The sequence below is a fragment of the Ursus americanus genome, chromosome 21 (genome assembly GCF_024610735.1).
Source record: "Ursus americanus isolate L20-20 chromosome 21, mUrsAme1.1.p, whole genome shotgun sequence".
Taxonomy (NCBI): Eukaryota; Metazoa; Chordata; class Mammalia; order Carnivora; family Ursidae; genus Ursus; species Ursus americanus.
Genome location: NC_142147.1, coordinates 46,622,921 through 46,644,093, shown reverse-complemented (window position 1 = coordinate 46,644,093; position 21,173 = coordinate 46,622,921). Strand labels below are relative to the sequence as shown.

At 53.3% G+C, this 21,173-nt stretch overlaps 1 protein-coding gene across 1 annotated transcript; it reads right to left on the bottom strand.

The window, feature by feature from the left end:
* Positions 1-3,586: 3,586 nt before the first annotated feature.
* LOC148108281 (uncharacterized) lies at positions 3,587-15,527 on the bottom strand. The gene is made up of 9 exons (XM_087853360.1): positions 15,473-15,527; positions 14,340-14,441; positions 13,914-14,060; positions 11,394-11,537; positions 9,209-9,349; positions 7,744-7,875; positions 6,388-6,552; positions 5,986-6,132; positions 3,587-4,303 (listed from the first exon to the last, which is right to left on the bottom strand). The coding sequence occupies exons 1-9, from the start codon at positions 15,525-15,527 to the stop codon at positions 4,074-4,076; spliced, it is 1,263 nt and encodes a 420-aa protein (XP_087709486.1). The 3' UTR covers positions 3,587-4,073.
* Between the last annotated feature and the right edge of the window lie 5,646 nt (positions 15,528-21,173).

Below are 21,173 nucleotides of genomic sequence, written 5' to 3'. Positions count from 1 at the left end.
CCAATGTGGGGCTCGATCTCACGATCCTGAGATCATGACCTGAGCTGAAATCAAGAGTCAGACGCTTAACCGACTGAGCCACCCAGGTGCCCCCAGAGTCCACACTCTTAACCACCATCTCTCTCTTTGGTGTGAATCCCAGCTACGTATCAAGGTACGCAGTGCTGATATGATTTTTCTATGAGGACTTGAGAAGAAGACCACAGCCCCAGCAGTGAGGGGAGATCTCCCCTAAAGGCCGGGACATCCAGGGCCTTTTGCTAATGGACAGGGATGGGAGCAGGTCAGGGAAGCTCTCAGCTGCTTTATCTTAGTCTGTCCTCCCTCCCAGGAAGGACACGTAATGCAGAGGTTATGTGTGCACGCTCTGACGCACGATGAGGTATTTCTGGGGAAAACGCGATGTCTGGGATTTGTTTGAAAACTTCTTGGCACAAAGAGGAAGGAAGAGAGGAGGGGGTAGGAGTAGGAAGGGAAGGGGGGAGGGCGGACGGAAGAGAAGACAGATGGAGAGAGGAAAAGAAGAAGAGAGGAAGATATGGAGGAGAGGGGGGAGGGAGGGAAGGAGAAGGGGACGGGAAAGGGGATATAATTGGCAGAATGTGGGTAACTTTTGACGCGGGGGCCATAGAGGGGGGATAGATACCTGAAGGTTCATTATACTATCTTCTCTACTCTTGTGTGCATCCTGATGTTTCCTCAGTGTTTAACGGGGGGCAAAATTTATCCTCCAGAATCAGGCAGATGTGGGTTCAAATCCCATGGCTGCCACTTCCTAGCACTTTCTCCGGCAGTCTCCATTGTCCCTGTCACACAATCATAAACAGTACAGCTGTTGTGGTGATTAACACCCCAGCAGGGGACAGCGTCCATCCGTTGAAAGTTGAGGACGTGCCAAGCCTTATGCTTGGCACACCTGACAGTAACGGGAGGTCAAACTATTACTACCTCCCTCTTCCCAATGGGAACGCAGGGCTCAGAGACGTTCCGAGACTTTTCCAGGCCACGCAACGGATCACTTGTGAAGCCACACTGCAAACCCGGGTCTGAGTCCAGAGATCTTAACCACGACCCCGTCTAGGGCAGCAGTCTTGAGATACGCAGCTCTGCCCCCCATATCTGCCTTCTCTTCCCTCTTGGTCTCTGTACTAGTCAGGATGGGCCATGTGATGTCACGGCAGGAACAAACAGCCCGACGTCTTGGTGGCTTTATCACAACAACAGTGTATTTCCCACTCGCACGGCAGGTGCACTGTGGGTGAGGCTCACGGACTCTGTGTGGAGAGTCTTTACAAGGACATGCCCATCCTTCAACACGGGGCCCGGTGACCCCTCGGTCCACAGGAATCCTGACTCAGCAGCCACAGATGCGTCCAGCTACGTGACGTGTGACCTTGAGGGGGACCCTCAGAGGTCCCTGTTCCTCATCTGCAAAATGACGGTCTCTAATGCCTATGCACAGGGCATTAAATCAGATAAATGATCGGAAACAGCGACAGGGCGCTTACCACAAATCGAACGTCCTTCCCTTTTCTGTCTCAGCAGTGTCAGGAAGTGAATGTTTGGCCCCAAAATTCAGAGGTGAAAGCCCCGGCCCCTCAGCGTGATGGTATTTGGAAGTGGGGCCTCTGAGAGATCATGCAGAAGGGGTAGGAATGCGAGGCTGTGGGATGGGATTCGTGTCCTACGCGAAAGGGGAAGAGACCAGAAGGAGGGCCCTGTCTCTGCCACGTGAGGACACAGAGAGAAGGCGTCCACCCGGAAACCAGGAGGAGGGTCCTCACCAGAACCCAACCACACTGGCACCTTGACCTCACACTCGCAACCTCCAGAGTTGTGAGAAAATGTCTGGAGTGTAAGTCACCGAGTCCGTGGTGTGTGGTTATGGCTGCCCGAGCTGACTAAGACAAGAAGCAGCCTCATGACCGCCACCCACTGAAAGCGTATTACCTGCTAAACGCTATCTAGATACATTCACTTTTTCAGGAACAATCACTACTCCCATGTTACAGATGAGGAAACCGGGCCTGAGAGAGGGGAAGGGACCGGGCCAGTGTCATTGTTCCTCGCCTGCGGCCCCTCCTTTCCACAGCCACCCCTCTCTGCCCTGTCCTGCTGATGGCTGCGAGTTGGAAAACTGCATTTCCCAGGCTCCTTTGCCACCTGACTTTGCCAAGAGGAAGCACTCCAGGTCAGAGGGTTAAAACCACACCTCCTCCACTGCTGCTTCTGGAAGCATCCATGGAACTGGCCGTCGTGCCTTCTGCGTGGTCCCAGCCCTGGCCACACAGCCGGGGTGGCTCAGTCAGGGAAGCGGCCAACCGTTGATTTCAGCTCAGGTCATGACCTCGGGGTGGTGAGATGGAGGCCCCAGTCGCTGTGCTCAGTGGGGAGTCAGAGCCTGCTTGAGATTCTCTCCCTCTCCTTCTGCCCCTCCCCCTGCTTGTGTGCTTTCTCTCTCTAAAATAAATAAACAAATCTTCTTAAAAAAGGAACCCTATTTTGTGCAGAATCTGGGGTCAACCATGGACTTCATGAGAGGCGGGGTCCTCTCTCAACCCCAGAGACTGACTCTTGATTAAGGGAAGTCAATCAGGATTACCGTCACCTTGACAGGGATCGGCTGGTTCCATTTCAGCCAATGGGACGTGAAGAAAGTCAGCCAGGGGACAGGGTTTCCGGGAAGACAAGGATGGGAGGCCACGTCCTCCGGCTTTGGACGTGGTCATATGAGGGCCAGTCGCTGGAGCTCCAGCCACCATCATGCAAACTGAGGACGGCAGGCCAGCAAGCTAGGTTCTCAGTGACTCCCTTGACCTGCTGAATGAATGGGCCCTGGGGGCCCCACCTCCCTTCCTCCGGTTCAGGTGTGTATTCACGGTTCCTTACTGCTCCCACCTCGGGGCCTCTGCCTTTACAGTTCCCCTGCCTGGAATGGCCCCGTCCGCACCCCACACACCTGCACGGCCCTCTGCCTCACCCCCTTCGGGTCTTCACTCAGATCTCACCTTCCTGAGGCCTCTCATGTAAAAACGCACCCCTCCTGCCGGCCTCCCCATTCCTCTTCCCTGCGCTCTGTTTGTTATCTGTCTCCCCCACTGACACATAACCCTCCTGAGAGCAGAGAAGTTTCTTTGCTATGTATCCTCGGTGTCTAGAACAGTCCTTGATGCATAGCATGTGATCAATAAATATTTGTCCAATCAGCACCAAGTGATTGCTTTCGGTTCTTTTTGTTGGACTTTGTATTACTTGCAGCTGAAAGCAGATGGTTCCCGGCATTCCGCCTCCTGCTGAGTTCCCCATCTTTACCTCTCTGCTCAATCCTCTGGGTCCAATGCTGGCTCGAAAATGACACTCACTCCAGACGGAGCATTTGCTCTTAAGCCTGCCCTGGCTCCCAGACACTGTCATCCGCTGGTCTCCTCGGGTCCCAGAGCCCGCGGAGGGGAGAGCGGACCACATCAGGGCCCCATTTGAGGCTGCGATGGGAGAAGAAGGAAACCCAAACCACTAGGCATTGTGGGATGCAATTCATTCAGATTTGGTGACAGTGGGGAGACTGAGCCCAGACAGAAGAGGGACTGTGGTGGGGGTGGAAGGGGTGCTCTAAAAGCCTGGGAAGGGGGTGTATTTGGTCCTCAAACCCCATCTTGGCTGCCCAAGACTTTACTAGACCCTAAAGAGGGAGACAGAAGGAGCTGCATCCCAATGTTCAGGAAAAGAGACACAGCCCTAGTCTGAGGAAGTAGCCTGGTATTGGGGACCCCCTAGTTTGAGGAAGGAGGCTTAGTCTTTGGGGCCCATGGAGGCATCTCTAGTCTGAGGTCTGAGGAAGTACAGCCTAGTCTGAGGGAGAAGGTATAGGGACCCTGGTGTTAAGAAAGAGGAGTAGCCTTGGGGAAGCCTGTAGTCTGAGGGAGGAGGCTCACCCCCTGGTTTCCGACTTTTCTCACCAGAAGTTTCCAGGCCTAGAAATGCCAGAAGTAGGGGGAGTCAGGACGCCATCTAGCCACGTGGGACACAAGCGGGGTTGAGTGCCTGCGGGGCTAGGGTGGTCGAGGGGGGCCTGCTCAGGAGAGGGCGGCTGTGCCCAGGGCCACCAGCATCACGGACAGGGTGAGGTAGAGGCCCCGCGGCGCGCCCGAGTGGCACTTGGAGTCCATGATGGCCCTCTGGCTGGTGTTGCAGTGGGGCCGGCGGGCCAGCCGGTGGCCAGGCAGCGCCAGCAGCCCCTCAGTGGCGGCAAGGGCACCGCACAGGTCTTGGGAGCCACAGCCACTCACGCTCACGTTCTGGCCGCCTGCGGAGACGCGGGGGAGGACGCGCATGAGGCCGAGTGCTCAGGCAGGTGTCCCCAGGGCCCACGCGCACCTGCCACCGTGCACCACCCCGGCCAGCCCCCGTCCCTATGCCCGGGCCTTGGCGGCCCCTGACCAAGCCCATTTCCCCGCAACTCCCTGCAGCTCTGCGGGGCCGCCTGTCTCTCCAGGTCAGAGCCTTGGGATCTGCCGAGTTGTCATAAAACACAAAACTATCACATCCAATAGGAAACGTGGGAACGGACCAACCCTGGGGGCCAAGGAGGCCCTCCGACCCACGTCCTTCGGAAAACTCACCGGAAACGTTGGGATCCCCAAGCTGGGGCCTGGTCCCACTGCGCCTTTCATTGTTACTCTTTATACCTTCCGTCTATGTTGCAGGCTTTCTCTTACTTGTATTCAATATTCATAATACTGAATGTATTCATGACTGTGACACCGGGAGGTCACTCTGTTTCACACACCCCACCAATGGACTTAGTGCCCAGCCTTCTCAACTTCTTCCTATGCCTCCTGAGAGCCATATACGGTGGAAGATGGTACAATGTAATACATTTTTATGTAAACATAGATATACAAACGTAACCGGTTTATTGAGATTTGGTGGGGGATGTGAAAGTGATCTAGTCTTATTTTTACCAAAGAAGAACACCTCACCACCATTGTGGCTTGTTTTTAAGTCCTTATCTTTTAAAGAAATGTATGGAAATACTTAGGGTTCAAGTGATATGATATCTGAGGTTGCATTCAAAATTATGTGGGGCGGGGGTAGAGATGAAACAGGATTGGCCACGAGTGGATAATTACTGGGGTTGGGGGAAGGGCATGTGGGATTTATTAAACTGTCCGCTCCTGTATTTAGCTTTGACCTTCTCCATTAAAAAAAAAAAAAAAAAAAAAAAAAAAAAAGCGCCTCACAGCATAGTCTGTATTTGTCTTGGTTTGCCCTGAACTGGGGTATGTTTCCTCGCAGAGCCATGATGGTCTTAGATTCACTGAAATGCCGTACATAGCACTTACTATGTTCTAGAACTTTCTTTCTCTCTCTTTTTTAAGATTTATTTATTTCTTAGAGAGAGTGCGAGCAGGGGGAGGGACAGAGGGAGAGGGAGAGAGAATCCTCCCTGCTGAGCGCAGAGCCCAAACCGGCTGGATCCCACGACCCTGAGGTCATGACCTGAGCTGAAATCAAGAGTTGGACGCTTAACTGACTGACCCACCCAGGTGCCCCTGTTCTAGAACTTTCAGTACAGTAGCCACTAGCCACACACGGCTATTGCCCAGTAGAGATACGGCTGGTCTGTGCTGAAATGGGCTGTGAGTATAAAATCCACACCAGATTCCAAAGGCTTAGTAGGAAAAAAACGAATGTAAGATATCTCGTTTATAATTTCTTATGCTGATTGCATGTTGAAATTACAACTGTTGGATAAATTGGGTTAAATAAAATATTAAATTAATTTCATGTTACTTTGTACTTTTAATGTGGTTCCTTGGAAACTTTAAATTCGACAGGCGGCTTGCATTCTATTCCTTTTGGACAGTACCCCCAACTCAAGCACGCCCAAATCCAAAACCAACATGCTCACTCTTGGGCACGCGCCATGTGTATGTACACACATGCACACGCGTGCGCACACACACACACACACACACACATTACCTTCTACAAGCACCAGGTCCAGCTGGACACACTCCGTCTCCCCACTGGGACACTGCATATAGAAGGAGGAATTGCAGGGCCCCGGCTGGCCGCTAGGACATGTAGGACACAGGAACTCGCTCAGGGTGTGTGAGGTTGGCAGAACTTCTGTAGAGGAGAGGGTGACAGTCAGGAGGACTCTCAGAACCTCCAGAGCCCTCCATGCACTCACAGGCTCTCCCGCAGGGGTATGACCTTCTTGGGATTTCCCACTTAGCTGGGATCAGGGTAAAGTCGGGCAGCCTGGCTGGGGAATGGGGATGCTCCTGCCTGCCCGCCTTCCTCAACTTAGGACAAACTCTCCTCCACAGTCACCCCACCGCTTCCCTGGCCACCCACGACTGCTTTCTGGTGGCAGCGTACCGAGAGGAGTGAGTTCTTGGCAGTTGCCTTGGCAACAGGTGGAGTTGATCCAGAAGCCCAAGTCAACGCTGTAGGTGAACGCAGAGATGGAGTTGCCAAATCCGCAGTCCTTGGAGGCCACGCAGGAGCCACTTCTCCAGACAACAGAGTTACCGTCCTCTAAGGCTGGAGAGATGTAGAGGGCAGGCTTGTGAGGAAAGGCGATCATGTGATGTCTCCCGACCTATCTACGAGCACCTCATGGGCTTAGCCAGAAACTTCTCAAGGATCCCAGAAACGCCCACCACCGGGCCTCGTACACTATCCTTACTACCCCTACTTAAGTTGTTAGAAGACAGAGAAGAGCTGGTTTCCAGTTCAACCCCCCTTCCCGTTTACAGAAGAGTCTAGTTTTTCCCTTTATGGGGCAGTCTGACAGAGGCCTCCTTGCCCAGAATGTTGCCCTAGATACCAAGATGGCTGCAACTGGATCTCCCATCCCCCATGCTTTTCTGCATCTTACCCTTACCACTCCCACATCGAGAGGTGGGATCCGTTTCCTCACCCCTCAAATCTGAGCTGGCCTTGTGACTTGCTCTCATCGAGAGACTGTGGTGGGACCGACACTGGGCCAGTTCCGGGCTTCTCTCTTAAGAAGCCATGGTTCCCACCTCTTCCTTCTGGGAAGCCAGCCACCATGCTGTAAGGAAGCTCAGCAAGGCTACTGACTGAAGACAGACCACACACACAGAGGCCCCGGAATGAAGAGGCTGTATTGAACGTTCCAGCCCCAGCCAGGTTCTCAGAGAACACAGCCACATGGGGGACCTCACCCTTGGAGCATAAGACCTGCCTACACTGAGCCTCGTCAACCTGCAGAATAGTGAGAAATAATAAATTGTTGTTTTAAGCCACAAAGTTTTTTTTAACCATGACCCCAAAAAACAAAAATGAAAACACCCCACAAGATATAAAATTTGCCCTCTTTGGATTTTTAAGTGTACATTCAGTGGCGTTAACTATATTTACACTGTGATGCAACAGATCTCCAGAACTTTCTCTTTTGCAAAACTAAAACTACCACCGTCCTGTTATTTTGACTACCCTATGTCTCTCATAGAAGACGAGTCCTGGTATTTGTTCTTCTGTGACTGGTTAGGCCTCTACGCCTTGAGCTGATCTGACACTCAGCCATAAATATCGAGAGCAATGTGGCATCAGATCTTAAACTCACATGCTCCCTTGGAACCAGCCTCTGGCCTCCATGGCTGGAGTCAGGGCAGCAAACATGGCGGGGGGCTGGCAAGGAGAGGTCCTGGTCTGCCTCAGGCCCCCTTTCTGCGTCCCCCACCCAACTCTGTCTCCAGGGACACTCACCCAGGATGCCCAATGTCTGTAGGCAGTAGTTCCTATCTGCTGGGCAGAGGACAGGGTCACAATTATTGAGGCCTGAGCAGGTGAGACAGGTGGTGACCTTATCCTTGGTCAGAGTTGTAGCTGCAGGGGGACCTGGGGAGAGAGGAAGATAAGCCAGCTGGAGAACCACGTGTGTGTGTGTGTGTGTGTGTGTGTGTGTGTGTGTGTGTGTCTGCAATGATGAAGTCGGCATGCCAAGCACGCAGGCCTGTTTCCCTGTGTTCACACGTGGTTGTGTGGGCCTATGTTGAATTCTGTGTGTTCTGGAACTCTCTGTGGAAGGGTGGGGGTGTTTGCGTGCGGCTCCATGGGCCCCTGTGTGAGAAGGGGTCTAGGTGCGTCTCTGTGTGAACAGAGCACCTGTCTATGTGGATACTTATAAGGCTGGTTTTGTGGGTCTGAGCATGTTTCTGTGTCCGGGTGTGTCTGGGTTCCCAGCAAGGTTTAGGGCGCCTGGATACAGATGTTGGACTACAGATGTGAACATCTCTGTAGAATGTTGGTAAAGTGTTTCCGCACGTCTGTGTGCGTGTTGTACTTTTATATGTTTGTGTGCTTTCCCCTGTCCGTGCGCACGGACCCGACAAGGGAGGAGTCCCTGCCTGGATGGGTTACATGCCTGTAGGGACCGTATATGCAAAGATTCCCTGTCCTGTGTTCCGGTTGTTAGTTACCCTGTTTGGCCCTTTACATATCGTACATTTTGAGCTCCTGGGTCCACCTTTTTTCCCCTTCATTGCGATCATTAATTTCATCCACTGTTTAGTTTTTAAAAGTTGGACTCCGACAGCTGGTGATCTGAGGAAGAAGCCAAGGTGCGAATGGATTCTCCCCTGCATCGCAGATCTGTCTTCGCTGTACGGTTTCTAACCAAAGGGGCTTCCGCGTCCCTGGAGCTGAGGGAAGGCTGCTCTATCCAGCTTCGAAAATTGCCTTTCTCACCTCCGAAACGTCTCTGATCCTGTTCAGTTGTCTCACTTAAAAAACTGTTGCCCTGGTAAATACAATCTCAATTAGCACCTCTCTTTTCTGGAAGACAAAACTTACTGTCCGTATTCTTTGTTAAGCCGAAAGAAGACTGTTGGCAAATTTGTCTTCTCTCGCAAGCGAGGAAGAGAAGGAAAGAAAGAAAAAGACCATGAGGTTTCTTGTTGAAACAGAGCTTGTATGCCTAATCTCACGTACACGACAGGATGCTTGTGTCTAGACTTGTGTGTTCCTCTGTCGGTGTGTTTTGGGCGCTGGGATACAGATGTCGATGTTTGTGGGTGTGTGGGTGTGTGCTCTTATATGGGTAATTGCGCTCCCTGAGAGCATATTGGTAGGGGGAGGGGATACCCTGGAAACACATAGGATTGGGAAGGGCATGTGGGATCTGGGAAGGGCAGAGAAGGTGGAATCTCTGGGAGTCAGGGTTCAAAGGCACCTGGTGGGGTGGGAGTAGCCACATAGTTGCATTCAGGCTTGCTGATGAGATGAAATCCAGATGCTTCCGGGCCCAGGGTCGTGTTCACTTGCAGGTGGCAGACATTTGGGGTAGCACAGCCCTTCAGGATTTGGGGACCCCCTGCAGAAACAGGGGGAAGCAGCAGGGGGAGACTCAGAGCCAGAGCCTTCCCACCTTGATTTTCAGACTTTCTCTGTCTGAAAGTTCCCATGTCTCCTGATAGTTCTGTATATGATTCATCTTCAAATCTGCCCGGTCATTTCTTACAACCTCCTGATGCCTGCTCCTTTTTGCGATTCTAATTTTATTCCTTCGACTACTTCTCATACAGTTATGTTCTGCAGCTGATAATTATAAGAGCTGAGCTCCTCATGAGCCCACATCTCTTGTCTGTTGCCTCTGCTCTCACTCATGGTGACTTGTCCTCTTGCGCATTTCATGAGCTCTGACTGAGCTCGTATTTGGTTGATGTTGGTGGGGGGCTCCTGGGGGCTTTTCATGGAGAGGATTTGCCTTTGTTTATCCTGAGAACTAAGAGGCACCACCAATCAGGGATCATTTCAGTCTCCTTCCAAGGTCCCTGACTTAGGTGGAACTCTAGGAGTCTGCTCTCCAGCCATGCTGTGGACCCAAGACCTAGTCACCCCAAGCAGGGTGCAATCAGCATTTCTTCTCAGGGCCACTGTGCTTTTCAGGTTTGCTTACTGCTCTTCTTCTGATTTCTGCTCACATTTTCACTGTGTCTGGGGACCCGTGGAAATTCCCCTAACTTCCTATAAGCCCCCAAAGCATGGAAAAGTATTTTTGTACAACATCCAGTTCATCGGTAAACAGTGGCATACCGAGGGGGAGACTAATGGGAGCCGGCTCTGAGGGGGTAGACTCTTTGTGGCGCATTTAAAAACAATAATATGACTGGGGGCGCCTGGGTGGCGCAGTCGTTAAGCGTCTGCCTTTGGCTCAGGGCGTGATCCCGGCGTTCTGGGATCGAGCCCCACATCAGGCTTCTCTGCTAGGAGCCTGCTTCTTCCTCTCCCACTCCCCCTGCCTGTGTTCCCTCTCTTGCTGACTGTCTCTCTCTGTCAAATAAATAAATAAAATCTTTAAAAAATAAATAAATAAAAATAAAAAATAAAGACAATAATATAACTGACTAGGGACGCCTGGCTGGCTCAGTTGGTAGAGCCTAGGACTCTTGATCTTCGGGTCCTGAGTTCAAGCCCCGTGTTGGGCATAGAGCTCACTTTAAAAAAAATTATAATAAAAATGACTAAATATCAATCTGCTTCTTTTTAATCACCATATTCCAGCATTTTTAAACAATGGCAGTCCCCCGGGGCAGACTAGTCCCACCACCTGTGTCCCCCCCACACCCCCAACCTCACACACCTTCCCTGTATGCCACTGTTAGTAGCAGGAAGACCCTTCAGAGGATCCAGTCTGCCGGGAGCAGAAGCCCAGACCGCTTCTCTCTGTCACTTTGTTGGCTTAACTCTGGTCAGTATGGTTCTATTCCAAGCCTTTCACTCAAACAGCCTCTGCCCCAACCATTTGCAAACACATAATGGTGATTTTAAAATACATCTGCAAACTCCTGGGCACGTGAAGAGGTGAGGGTCTAGGCTTCCTCCCCTTGAAACCAGATGGACTTCTGTGACTGTTTCAACCAATAACGCACGGGAAAATGACATTGTGTGACTTCCAAGGCCAGGTCATAAAAGACCACGCAGATGCCATTTTGTCTGCTGGAATGCTCACTCTTAAAGTCTTCAGTCACCATGGAAAGGTGGCGGCAGCCATGATGTGGGGAAGCCCAATCTACCCAATGTGGGGCAACCACGTTGGAAAGGCCCAGAGTCTATGCGTGTGAGATGCTCGGCAAGCCCCCTAGTTGCTCCCGGACCTGCAGTTCCAGCTCGGGCCACCCTCTGCCTGGGATCCCACGAGAAACTCAGAACTGTGCAGCTGTGCTCTTCCACAATTCCCACCCCACGGAAGCTAGAAGAGTTAATAAGACGATGGCCATGACTTTAAGCTGCTGCATTTGTGAGTGATTTGCAATAGGGTAACCAGAACGCACATGCAAATGAACCTTGAGACTTATTCATGCAGGTGAGAGGGAGGCCTGCCACCCAGATGCCCCCTGACGGGAAGGAACCCCTACCTCCGCTCCATGTCCCATTGAGGGTAAGACACACAGTCTGATCACCGGTGCAGTTCATGACCAAACGGGAGTCACACAAGGCTGACTTATCCCCGAAACAGTAGTGACATTTCACTCCGTTGAGCTGGGCTTCGGGCGCCGCCTCTGCTGGGAGTGGGTGAGGTCAGGGTGGGATGAAGGCTAAGAACCCCCCTCCCCCGCAGCCCCCTGTTCTCACCCCGCCCCACCCCCCAGCACAATCCAGAGCATTTTCCTCCAAAGTGGGACCGGCCTGGTCTCAGCACCTCCTGCCAACCCCTGAAGACGTGTTCTGAAGAGCAGCAAACAGCCAGAGGTGAGGCTGCCCCATGCTGGTCATTTGTCCTAAACGAACCTTCGGGCTGGATCCTGTGGGTTCTTTTATTCATGCCACAAACATTTCTTGAGCACCTACTGTGTGCCAGACCCTGTTCTGGAAACACAGCGCTGACCGCACAGACAAAAGCCCTCCCGTGAACACACTGAATTCCAAAAGTGATGAAAAAGTGATCGTGTTGGGGCACCTGGGTGGCACAGCGGTTAAGCGTCTGCCTTCAGCTCAGGGCGTGATCCCGGCGTTATGGGATCAAGCCCCACATCGGGCTCCTCCACTATGAGCCTGCTTCTTCCTCTCCCACTCCCCCTGCTTGTGTTCCCTCTCTCGCTGGCTGTCTCTATCTCTGTCAAATAAATAAATTTAAAAAATCTTTAAAAAAAAAAAAGAAAAAAAAGAAAAAGTGATCGTGTTATTTTAGGTTTTAAGGTATTGTGGTGTTCTGCCAAAAAGCAGAGCTGTGGCCTCTGGGCTCTCCAACACCTGATCAATTCCAGAGCTTTCTTAGAGATCTGAAACATTTAAGAGAAAACTGCTCAAGCATATTTTTTCTGAGTCAAAACTAAGCCACCAATCGTTTTCATGTGTGTTTATATTGCAACATTGGCAAACAGAAAAGTTGGCTAAAGAAGGGCAACGGGGTGGCTCAATCAGTTAAGCCTCCAACTCTTTTTTTTTTTTTTATTCGACACAGATAGAGACAGCCAGCGAGAGAGGGAACACAAGCAGGGGGAGTGGGAGAGGAAGAAGCAGGCTCGTAGCGGAGGAGCCTGATGTGGGGCTCAGATCCCATAACGCCGGGATCACGCCCTGAGCCGAAGGCAGACGCTTAACCGCTGTGCCACCCAGGCGCCCCAAGCCTCCAACTCTTGATTTCAGCTCAGGTCATGATCTTGGGGTCGTGGGATCGAGCCCTGCATCAGGCCCTGTGCTCAGCACAGAGTCTGCTTGAGCCTCTCTCTCCCTCTCCCAGTGCCCCTCCCCTGCTTGTGTTCTCTCTCTCTCTTGCTCACTCTCTCAAATAAATAAATAAAATCTTAAAAAATAAAATAAAAAAAAAGAAAAGAAGAGAAGCGAAGGGAAGGGAAAAGGAAAGGAAAGGGGAAAAAAAGAAAAGAAACCTGGTACGTTCCCTTTGGAATGTGCTGTGAGCATAAAACACACCCTAGATTTCAGAGGCTTAGTTTGAAGCAAAAAAAGAAAATATCTCATTAATAATTTTCTGTTGATTACATACATGTCAAAAGGATAGTTTAATGTGTTACCTTAAATAAAATACCTTCTCAAAGTTAATTTCACCTGTTTCTTTGTACTGTTGAACGTGGTGACTAGAAAACCGCTCATTACGTGTGTGGCTCGCACGGCATTCCTACCGGGCAGCGCTGCCCCAGCAAAAGCCATTACTCAGAGCATTCCGAGATAGTCCCTTTGATCTCTCTGTACACATAGGAATTTTGTCTAACGCAGTTGTAATCAGTACCGGCATTTTATATACCGCACGGCATGCCTGCCTCTCAGCTTGGAACTGGCGGTCTTATTTGGTGAGCGGCACAGTTTTTAGGAGGAGGGAAATCCCCGGTGGTTGAAAGCGTGGCTAGCAGCCCCCAGTGTGGAGCTGTCTCCGGTCTCCCCCGCCTCCCCGTTGCTACACCTGCCAGATACAAATTCCTTCTTTGGAAAAATCACCGAGCAACAAAACGTGATCTTTATCACTGCTCAGAGCCAGGTCTGGAGCCAGGCCAGCAAGGAGACGCTCCCTCCCAAGGTCATGCAAGCGCAGAGTCAGCGCCTAAAAGCGAATGCCTTGTCAATTCTGCACCCGGGGGCCTCGCCGGCCTCACCCTAGACGGGGCCTGTTGCCATCCCTCCATTTCTTGCTCTGCTTGGCTAGCCCTCAGGGGAGCTCCTCTGCTAAGGAGAAATAAAACTTTGGGGCTCCTCCCCAGCCCTCCAGTAAGTGAGTGAGTGCCACTACGATTGCTCCAGTGCCTGCTACAGGCCAGCCCTGTGCTGGAAGGCACCCCCTGCCAAGTTTATTTCCCACCCATTTTCCAGATGAGAATACTGAGGTTCTCCTTGCCCCGGTCAGCCAGGCAGAGCTGGAAATCGAGGCCAAGTTCCCACAGCACCCTTCCTGGGGCTGTGACCCCCAAGTCCTGCCAACAAACCTTGTCGGGTGGCCCCTTTGCAGTTGTTCTCACAACAGGCCGTGCTGACCCAGAGACTCGAGTGGGGGCCATAGGTCAGGGCGTAGACACCTTCTTGGCATTCCCCAGGGGTGACACATGACCCGTTCTTGATGACAATCCCATTTTCTGGCAATAGAGGTTGAGGAGGAGAGATTAGAGACTTTTGTCCCCCCACCTACACCCACCCCCGACCACAGTCCCGTCCGTAGCAGTCCCCAGAGGTCCTCAGCTGGCATGGAAGCCCCCGCAGCCCCACGCCCATCCCAGTGACCCCGAACTGAGCTATGAGACAAAGCCTGTGGTCTCCAGTCCCAGGGTGGTTCTTCTATGCCTCCCCCTCCGCACCCCAACCCCTGCCCACCCGCTTTGTCGGTCCTCCACCCAGCACCCATCCGGTCCCCCCACCCAGCTGCATCTGGCTAAACAAGCAGGCTTCCTTGGCGGGAGGACAGGTTCTCTCGGTGCAGTTTCCCAGCAGAGAGCAGGCTGGACACGTCTTGGCGGTCCCTGTGGGGAGAGAGGAGTGATCAGAGCCTGCGATGTAAGGAGGAAAACACAGGCATGCACACACACACACACACACACACACACACACACAAGATTCAAGAATAGGACTAAGGGCTGGGCTGTTCGGAGGCAGGGATCAGCATCGCTAAGCCGGAGCCGCTGGCGATCTCCAGTTCATCTGCAGTTCTCACCAGGGAACTCTTTCTCCAAACACCTCCCTCGCAAGCCGGGAGTTGAACAGATAAAAGTGGAATGTCCCTTCTTGGGCTAGGCTGGGGACAGCTGTGTCCGTCCGGGCAGCCTTCTTGTTGATCTGCAGAGAGGCACCTGGGGCTCTTCCGAGAAGCCTCGGGGCTCGAAGAAGCACAGTTTGAAAACAGCGAACCTCGTCTCATACACCTGCCACTTATAGATGGATCCACGAGGAAACTGAGAGCAGATGGGCTCAGAGTCTCCCTCAAGATCACACAGTGAGATCCTGGCCAAGTGCCAGGTCACTTGATCCCCAACCTGGGCCAACGGGGGCAGAACTAGAACCAAAGGGGAGACAGGTAGGCAAAGTAAGGAAAAATAACGGCTCTCGGCTCTCAGTAAGATTCCCTTTGGACAGGGCTACATATGGCCGGATACTGTTCTAAGCTCTTAAAAAGCTCTTCAAACGTATTAATTCCATGGGTGCCCCCAGCAGCTTTTTTTCCCTCCCCAACAGCTCTTTGAGGCAGGGTCATCAATCATCACCCTAATTTCACAGATGGGAAAACGGAAGCACAGAGAGGTTCCGCAACTCGCTTAAGGTCACCTAGCGAAGAAGTGGCGGAGCCAAGATTTGAACCCTGGCAGCCTGACTCCAGCACTACGGTCTCAAGCACAGTTCAGCTGCACCTGCTAGACAGAAAGCCGAGCGGGGAGGGGCTGGGCCTCAGACTCTAAAGCTGGATTTACGCGTGTGAACCTGGATGGTCTCTCTGGCTAGCTCGCTCTCGCTCTCACTCTCAGTCCTGCTCTCGGGGTACCACACGCAGTGTGCCTACCTGCTGGGGCGGCCAGCGCTCCCATGAGCACCAGAGCAGTGAGGAGCTGGAACATGATCCAGGCCAGAGGAGAGGAAGCAGGACACAGGTGACCTGGCCTTTTATTCAAGGGCCTTGGCTTGGGTAGCAGCCCTGGAAGAGGGAGAGCAAACAGCCTAGGGAGATAGCAGCCCCACCTGCCATCCTGGCGGTTGGGACACTTGGCCAGGGGCGGGGGCTTAGGGAGCATGGAGATGGGGAAACTGAGTCCTGAGAGGCACGTGGGAGAAATCTGAGGTACTCCTGAGGCCAAAGAAAGACAGATAGGCGTGCTGGTATTATTATTGCTATTATTAACAAGCTCCTGATGGTTCCAGAGAGATGTTAACCCTCTAAATCCTTACAAGAGTCCTACAAGCCATCACCCTTCATCCCGGGAGGGAGACAGTATTCCAAATACTTGCTGTCCGTCAGGCCAGGCCAGGCTGTGTCAGTAACAGCTCTGCCCAACAGCTGGACGGTGAGCTGGCGGTCTCCACTGATCTGGTGTTTCACTCTGAATTGCTGGAACATGGGGGTGCCCTGGGGCCACCCAGATAGGCCACCGGTGGGGAGGGGGGAACTCAGGGTCTCGGGATAGCAGATTTTTACCAACCAGATCTGGAAGTATTTCAGTATCTTTACAGCTGGTATAGCTGAAATGAGCCCTGAATTTACCCTCATCGTAGAGGGAAGGAAACCAAGGTCAGAGTCACGAAGGCCCGACTGCAAAGCTGCAAAGTGAAGACATTGGCATAACCAGGATTGGAACCCAGGCCTCTCAAACTTGACTGGCGGGCTTCACCGAGAAGGAGGAGGGAAGACAGTCCCCTACCCTTCCCTGGAAAATGGCCCGCCTCAGCCAGAGGAGGCCTGCACTTCTCTCCTGCCCCCGCCTCGGACTAAATGTGCACTAGACATGCAGCCTTGATTTGCACATCTGTTCAATGGGAATAAAGCTGATCTCAAGCACCCCAGGGCTTGGTCTCCGTCAAAGTCACCCCTTCACTGCTTTGACTCCCCACCTGCCTCGCCTTTGAGGTATAACTCTGGGGCTATCCTTTCCCTTGCTTTGGTCCTCAGTACATCCGTCCACTGAACTGGCCCCAGGGCCTACCGCTGATGCTGGGTACGTGGCGGCTGTGTGCGTGTTGGAGGACTCGTTCGTGCTAGTGATGCTCAGACTCCAAGGAAACCACACCCCCATCCAGAAGAGAATGAGCACTTTGGACCCAGATGGCCTGGGTTCAAGTTCCAGTTCTGCCCACTTAAAGCTCGGTGACCTGGGACAAGTCAAGTCACCTCCCAGAGCCCCAGTGTCCTCATTCGTCCAACAAGGAAAGTAGGAGGACCTGTGTCAGAGGCCCACCTGTGTCAGAGGCCCACCTGTGGGGATTAAATGAGTTGATGTATGCAGACCGCTGAGGACAGGAAGTGCCCTGTATTGTCACCATCCTTCAGCAGCGCGCCGGGCAAGGCTGGGGCTGGCCTCTCCCCTTGGCTCAGAGGAGAGATCCCAAACAAGAGAAAGGACCTGTCCAAGGGCAGTCGCAGGCCTGTCGGGGCTTCCCAGACTTCCGTGGGGGGGGGGCTCGATCAGCGGGTACAATCAAGGAGCTTGTGCCTAAAGGAGGTGGGAGCCTGGGGGTCGCTTTTCCTGTGGGGTGCTATGGCAGGGACACATCTAGGGAGAAGGCCCACCGCCTTCCCGGGTGGACCCAGAGCTCTTGGGTCCAGGCGAAGTGGGACAAAGAGGGAACAAGTAAGTCCCCCACCCGGTGTGGAGTCTGGAGCCTGGGAGGAGGGAGCAGCTCTTGGTGCTTTGCAACTAGAAGCCCAGCTCCTCAAAGGTCAGCTGATAACTCAGGCTGGGCAAACAGGCTGGGAGCCACACAAACACGAGGTGAAGTGTATGAAGGGTAGGGAGGCAGGCAAAGGACCAAAGGACGTGTCCTTGCCCTTAATTTGAAACCTGGAGGTGAGGGGCCGTGGGAGGGGTTACATTGCACACAGACAGGCCTCTGGGCCTCCGCACCCCAGTCGCATGTGCAAACCGCAGCATAAGGGAAAGCCCTGCTCTGCCCCTAAAATCCTCCGCTTGAAAACAATGCAACCTGAGTTGCAGCTTCCTCTTTCCCCGCCCCTGGGGATAAAAGTACCTTCGTGGGGTTCTGCGTTTTCCCATGGCGGGCTGTTACAAGCCATGTTGCAATGAAGAGCTTTGTGCTGCTATCACTTGAGACGTGTGCCAAGTTCCCCAAGTGGTAAGCGGTTTTACACATCAAAAGGCTTTCCTACGTTTGTCAGTTTGGGGAGCAATTGCAGAATCACCCTTCCTGGGACTGTACAAGCTCACAGTCCCACCAGCTGCCTAAGGGCGTGTCTGCTTCCGCTCAGATTCACCGGATTCACCGACTCTGGGTGTCATCCCACTGTTGCATTTTCACCAGCCTGCAGGTGAAAGGGGCGTGGCAGGACGCCAATGGCCTTGAACTCCGGGTAGCTCACGCCAACCAGAGATGGAAGCTGTTCCACCCCCCTCGACGCCCAGCCAGGCTTGGATCGCCGTCCCCGCCTCGCTGGGACCCCTCTGCTACTGTGGGAATGAGCTTGCCTCCTGCAGCAGGGAGGACCACGCAGGGGGAGGCTCTGGGCCTCCCTGCCAGCCGGGCTAGGACCTACGAGGGAGGCCAACCTCGACCAGCCAGGCCCCTGCCAACCCCCAGAACCTTGAGGCGTCATGCGTTTCTGGGTGGTGTAACCCAGCACGAGCTCCCTGACGCAAATAGCTTCGTAGGCGACTTTCATACGAGTCATTCGTGCTTCCTCTTCTGTCCTGTGCTGTTTCTGTTGATTCATGGGAGCTGCGTGCATTTCCCATGGCTGCCGCGGCAAAGCGCCCGGACCAGGCCGCTCAGAACCACAGAAATGTGCTGTCTCACGTCTGGAGCCTGGGAATCCAGAACCCAGGTGTGGGCAGGATGTCTGTCTCTGAAACCCGTCCGGGTTTGGTTCTAGTGGTTTTGCTGGCCATCCTTGGCTTCCTTGGCCAACAGCTCCCTAACTTCAGTCTCTGGTCTCACTACCTCATGGCCTCCTCCCTATCTCTGTCTTCACATGGCCATCTTCTTTCTTGTTTTAATAATTTATTTTTTAAAAGATTTTATTTATTTATTTATTTATTTGAGAGCAAGAGAGAGAGAGAGAGCGTGCGAGAGCACAAGGGCAGGGGGCAGGAGGGGCAGAGGGAGAAGCAGACTCCCCACTGACCAGGGAGCCCGACGTGGGGCTCGATCCCAGGACCCCAAGATCGTGACCTGAGCCGAAGGCAGACACGTCACTGATGTCAGACACTTGACCGGCTGAGCCAGCCATGCGTCCCCTACACGGCCATCTTCTCAGGAAGGCAGCAGACACATTGGATTAAGGGCCTACCCTACCCCACTGTGACGTCCTCTTAACCAGTGACATCAGCAACAGCCCTATTTCCAAGTAAGGTCACATTCTGAGTACTAGAAATTAGGATTTCAACATCTCTCTCTCACTCTATTGGGTTTTTTTGGTCTGGGGGCGGGGTTTGGGGAAGTGCAGGAGGACACATTCAACCCTTAAACAAAGCTCTTTATATATCAGCGACATTAGTGCTTGAATTGCAATGATGATTTCTGCTACTGCAGCTTAGTGCTGGAACTTGAGCTGCAAGGGGCTGGAGAGACGGGGAAACCTTTCTTCTTTGCACATATTCTTTCTCCTCTGGATCCCCTCCTCTCCCAAGTCAGCTCCACCCCATGAAGCCAGAGGGAGGCGTGGCCAAGGGGACCTGTTTGGGAGCGTGTGGAAAGGGCCTGGGGGCTTCTAGCTCCTGGCTCTTGTCTCCCCAGAGCTGCAACACTCGGGGTGATAGTTATGCATGTGTTGGCCCTAGAGCCAGACTGTTTGGGTCCGGATCCTGACTCTATGCCCACAGGCCATCACAGGCAAGTGGCTTCGCCTCCTATATTCCTTTCTTGCGGTCGCTGTAACATATGAGCATCCTTTAGCAGCTTAAAACAGCAGGAATGTATTCTCCTACAGCACTGGACGTCCGAAATCGAAAATGAGTCTTAAGGGGCCAAAATCAAGGTGTGAGTGGGGCAGCACTTCCTCCCGAGACTCTAGGTGGCAGGGTCACCTTGCGCTTTCCAGTAGCTAGAGCGGCGCTCCCAGCATCCCTCTGTTCTTGGCCCCTTCTTCCACCTTCAAAACCAGTGGCAAAGGTCTTGTCTCTCTGACCCTGCTTTCCTCCCTCTGTCTGTAGTCAAACATGCCCCCTGCCTCCCTCCGTAAGGACACTTATGATTACATGGAGGGCCCACACAGATCATCAGGATACTGTCCCCGTCTTGAGATCCTTGACTGAATCACACCTGCAAAGACCCTTTTTCCACATACGGTACCACTCGCAGTTTCCAGGGCTTGGGACCTGGAGCTCTTTGGGGGCCAGTATTCAGCCGACCGAGCCTCGCTAAGCCTCAGCTCCCTCAACTGTAAAATAGGTTCCTGTGTTGGGCACCTGGGGGGCTCAGTCGGTTAAGCGTCTGCATTCGGCTCAGGTCATGATCCCGGGGACCTGGGATGGAGCCCCACATCGGGCTCCCTGCTTAGTGGGGAGTCTGCGTCTCCCTCTGCCCCTCCCTCCCCCGCCCGTGCTCTCTCTGTCTCTCTCACACAAAAATAAATAAAATCTTTTAAAAAATAGGATAGTGTGAGACTGCGCCAGCGTATCCAGAGAAAGCACTCAGAACAGTGCCGGGCAGAGCACGAGCACTCAATAAAAGTGAGCTGGGGAGCCTCGTTTAAAGTTTCCCCTTTGGGCTTCATTTTCTCTGCCTGGAAAATGGGGAAACAGGGGTGTGGAGTTGACGGGTTTCCAGCTCTTTCACTCCCTGGGGGAGATTCCTCTTTTGTCCCCCCCCCTTTTTTTTTTTGTGGAGGGAGGCCCTGAGAAAAGACGTCCATGCATCTGGGAGGTGGCCGGGCCAGGATGGGAAGGCCACATCAGTGTCCCCTGGAGCTGGGGAGGAAATGGTGGTAGTTGCGCCCCCGCCCACAGCCAGGCCAGAGGCGGTCCCCTCCTCAGGCAGGTGGCAGGAGGCTAAGGAGGGTCCCAGATGGATGTGCTCTCACGTGCTCAATTTCTCTGTGTCTCTACTTGCTTTCTCTGAGGGCCATCAGGGGTCATTCTCTCCAACTCCCTCTGCCTCTGTCTCTGGCCCTCTGTTTCTCACCGTCTCTGCTCTTCTCTCAGGTGGAGAGATCTCTCTCCCTCTCTGACTGCCCTGGAGTCAGTTCATTGGTGGTCTCTGCCCCCTCCCCCACCTGTCCCTCTCTCTCTCTTGCTGTCTCTCCCTCTCTGTCTCTCTGGATCTCTCTCCCTGTCTGACTCTGCATGAGATTCCCCCTCCTCAGCCCGGGGAAGCCCCCGAAACCTGTGGGCCTCCCTCAGGACCCAGCAGGCAGGTAGGAGCCGGGCGAGGCCCAGGTGAGTCATGAGGAAAGAGCGGACATTCCTGCCGCTTTTCTGGGATTGTGCACGGGCCCAGCCTCCTGCCCGCCCCCTCCCGAGAGACACGTCACTGGACCTCACAGGTGTGTGTCACCTGAGAGAGAGACAGAGGGAACGAGTCACAGGGAGGCAGAGACA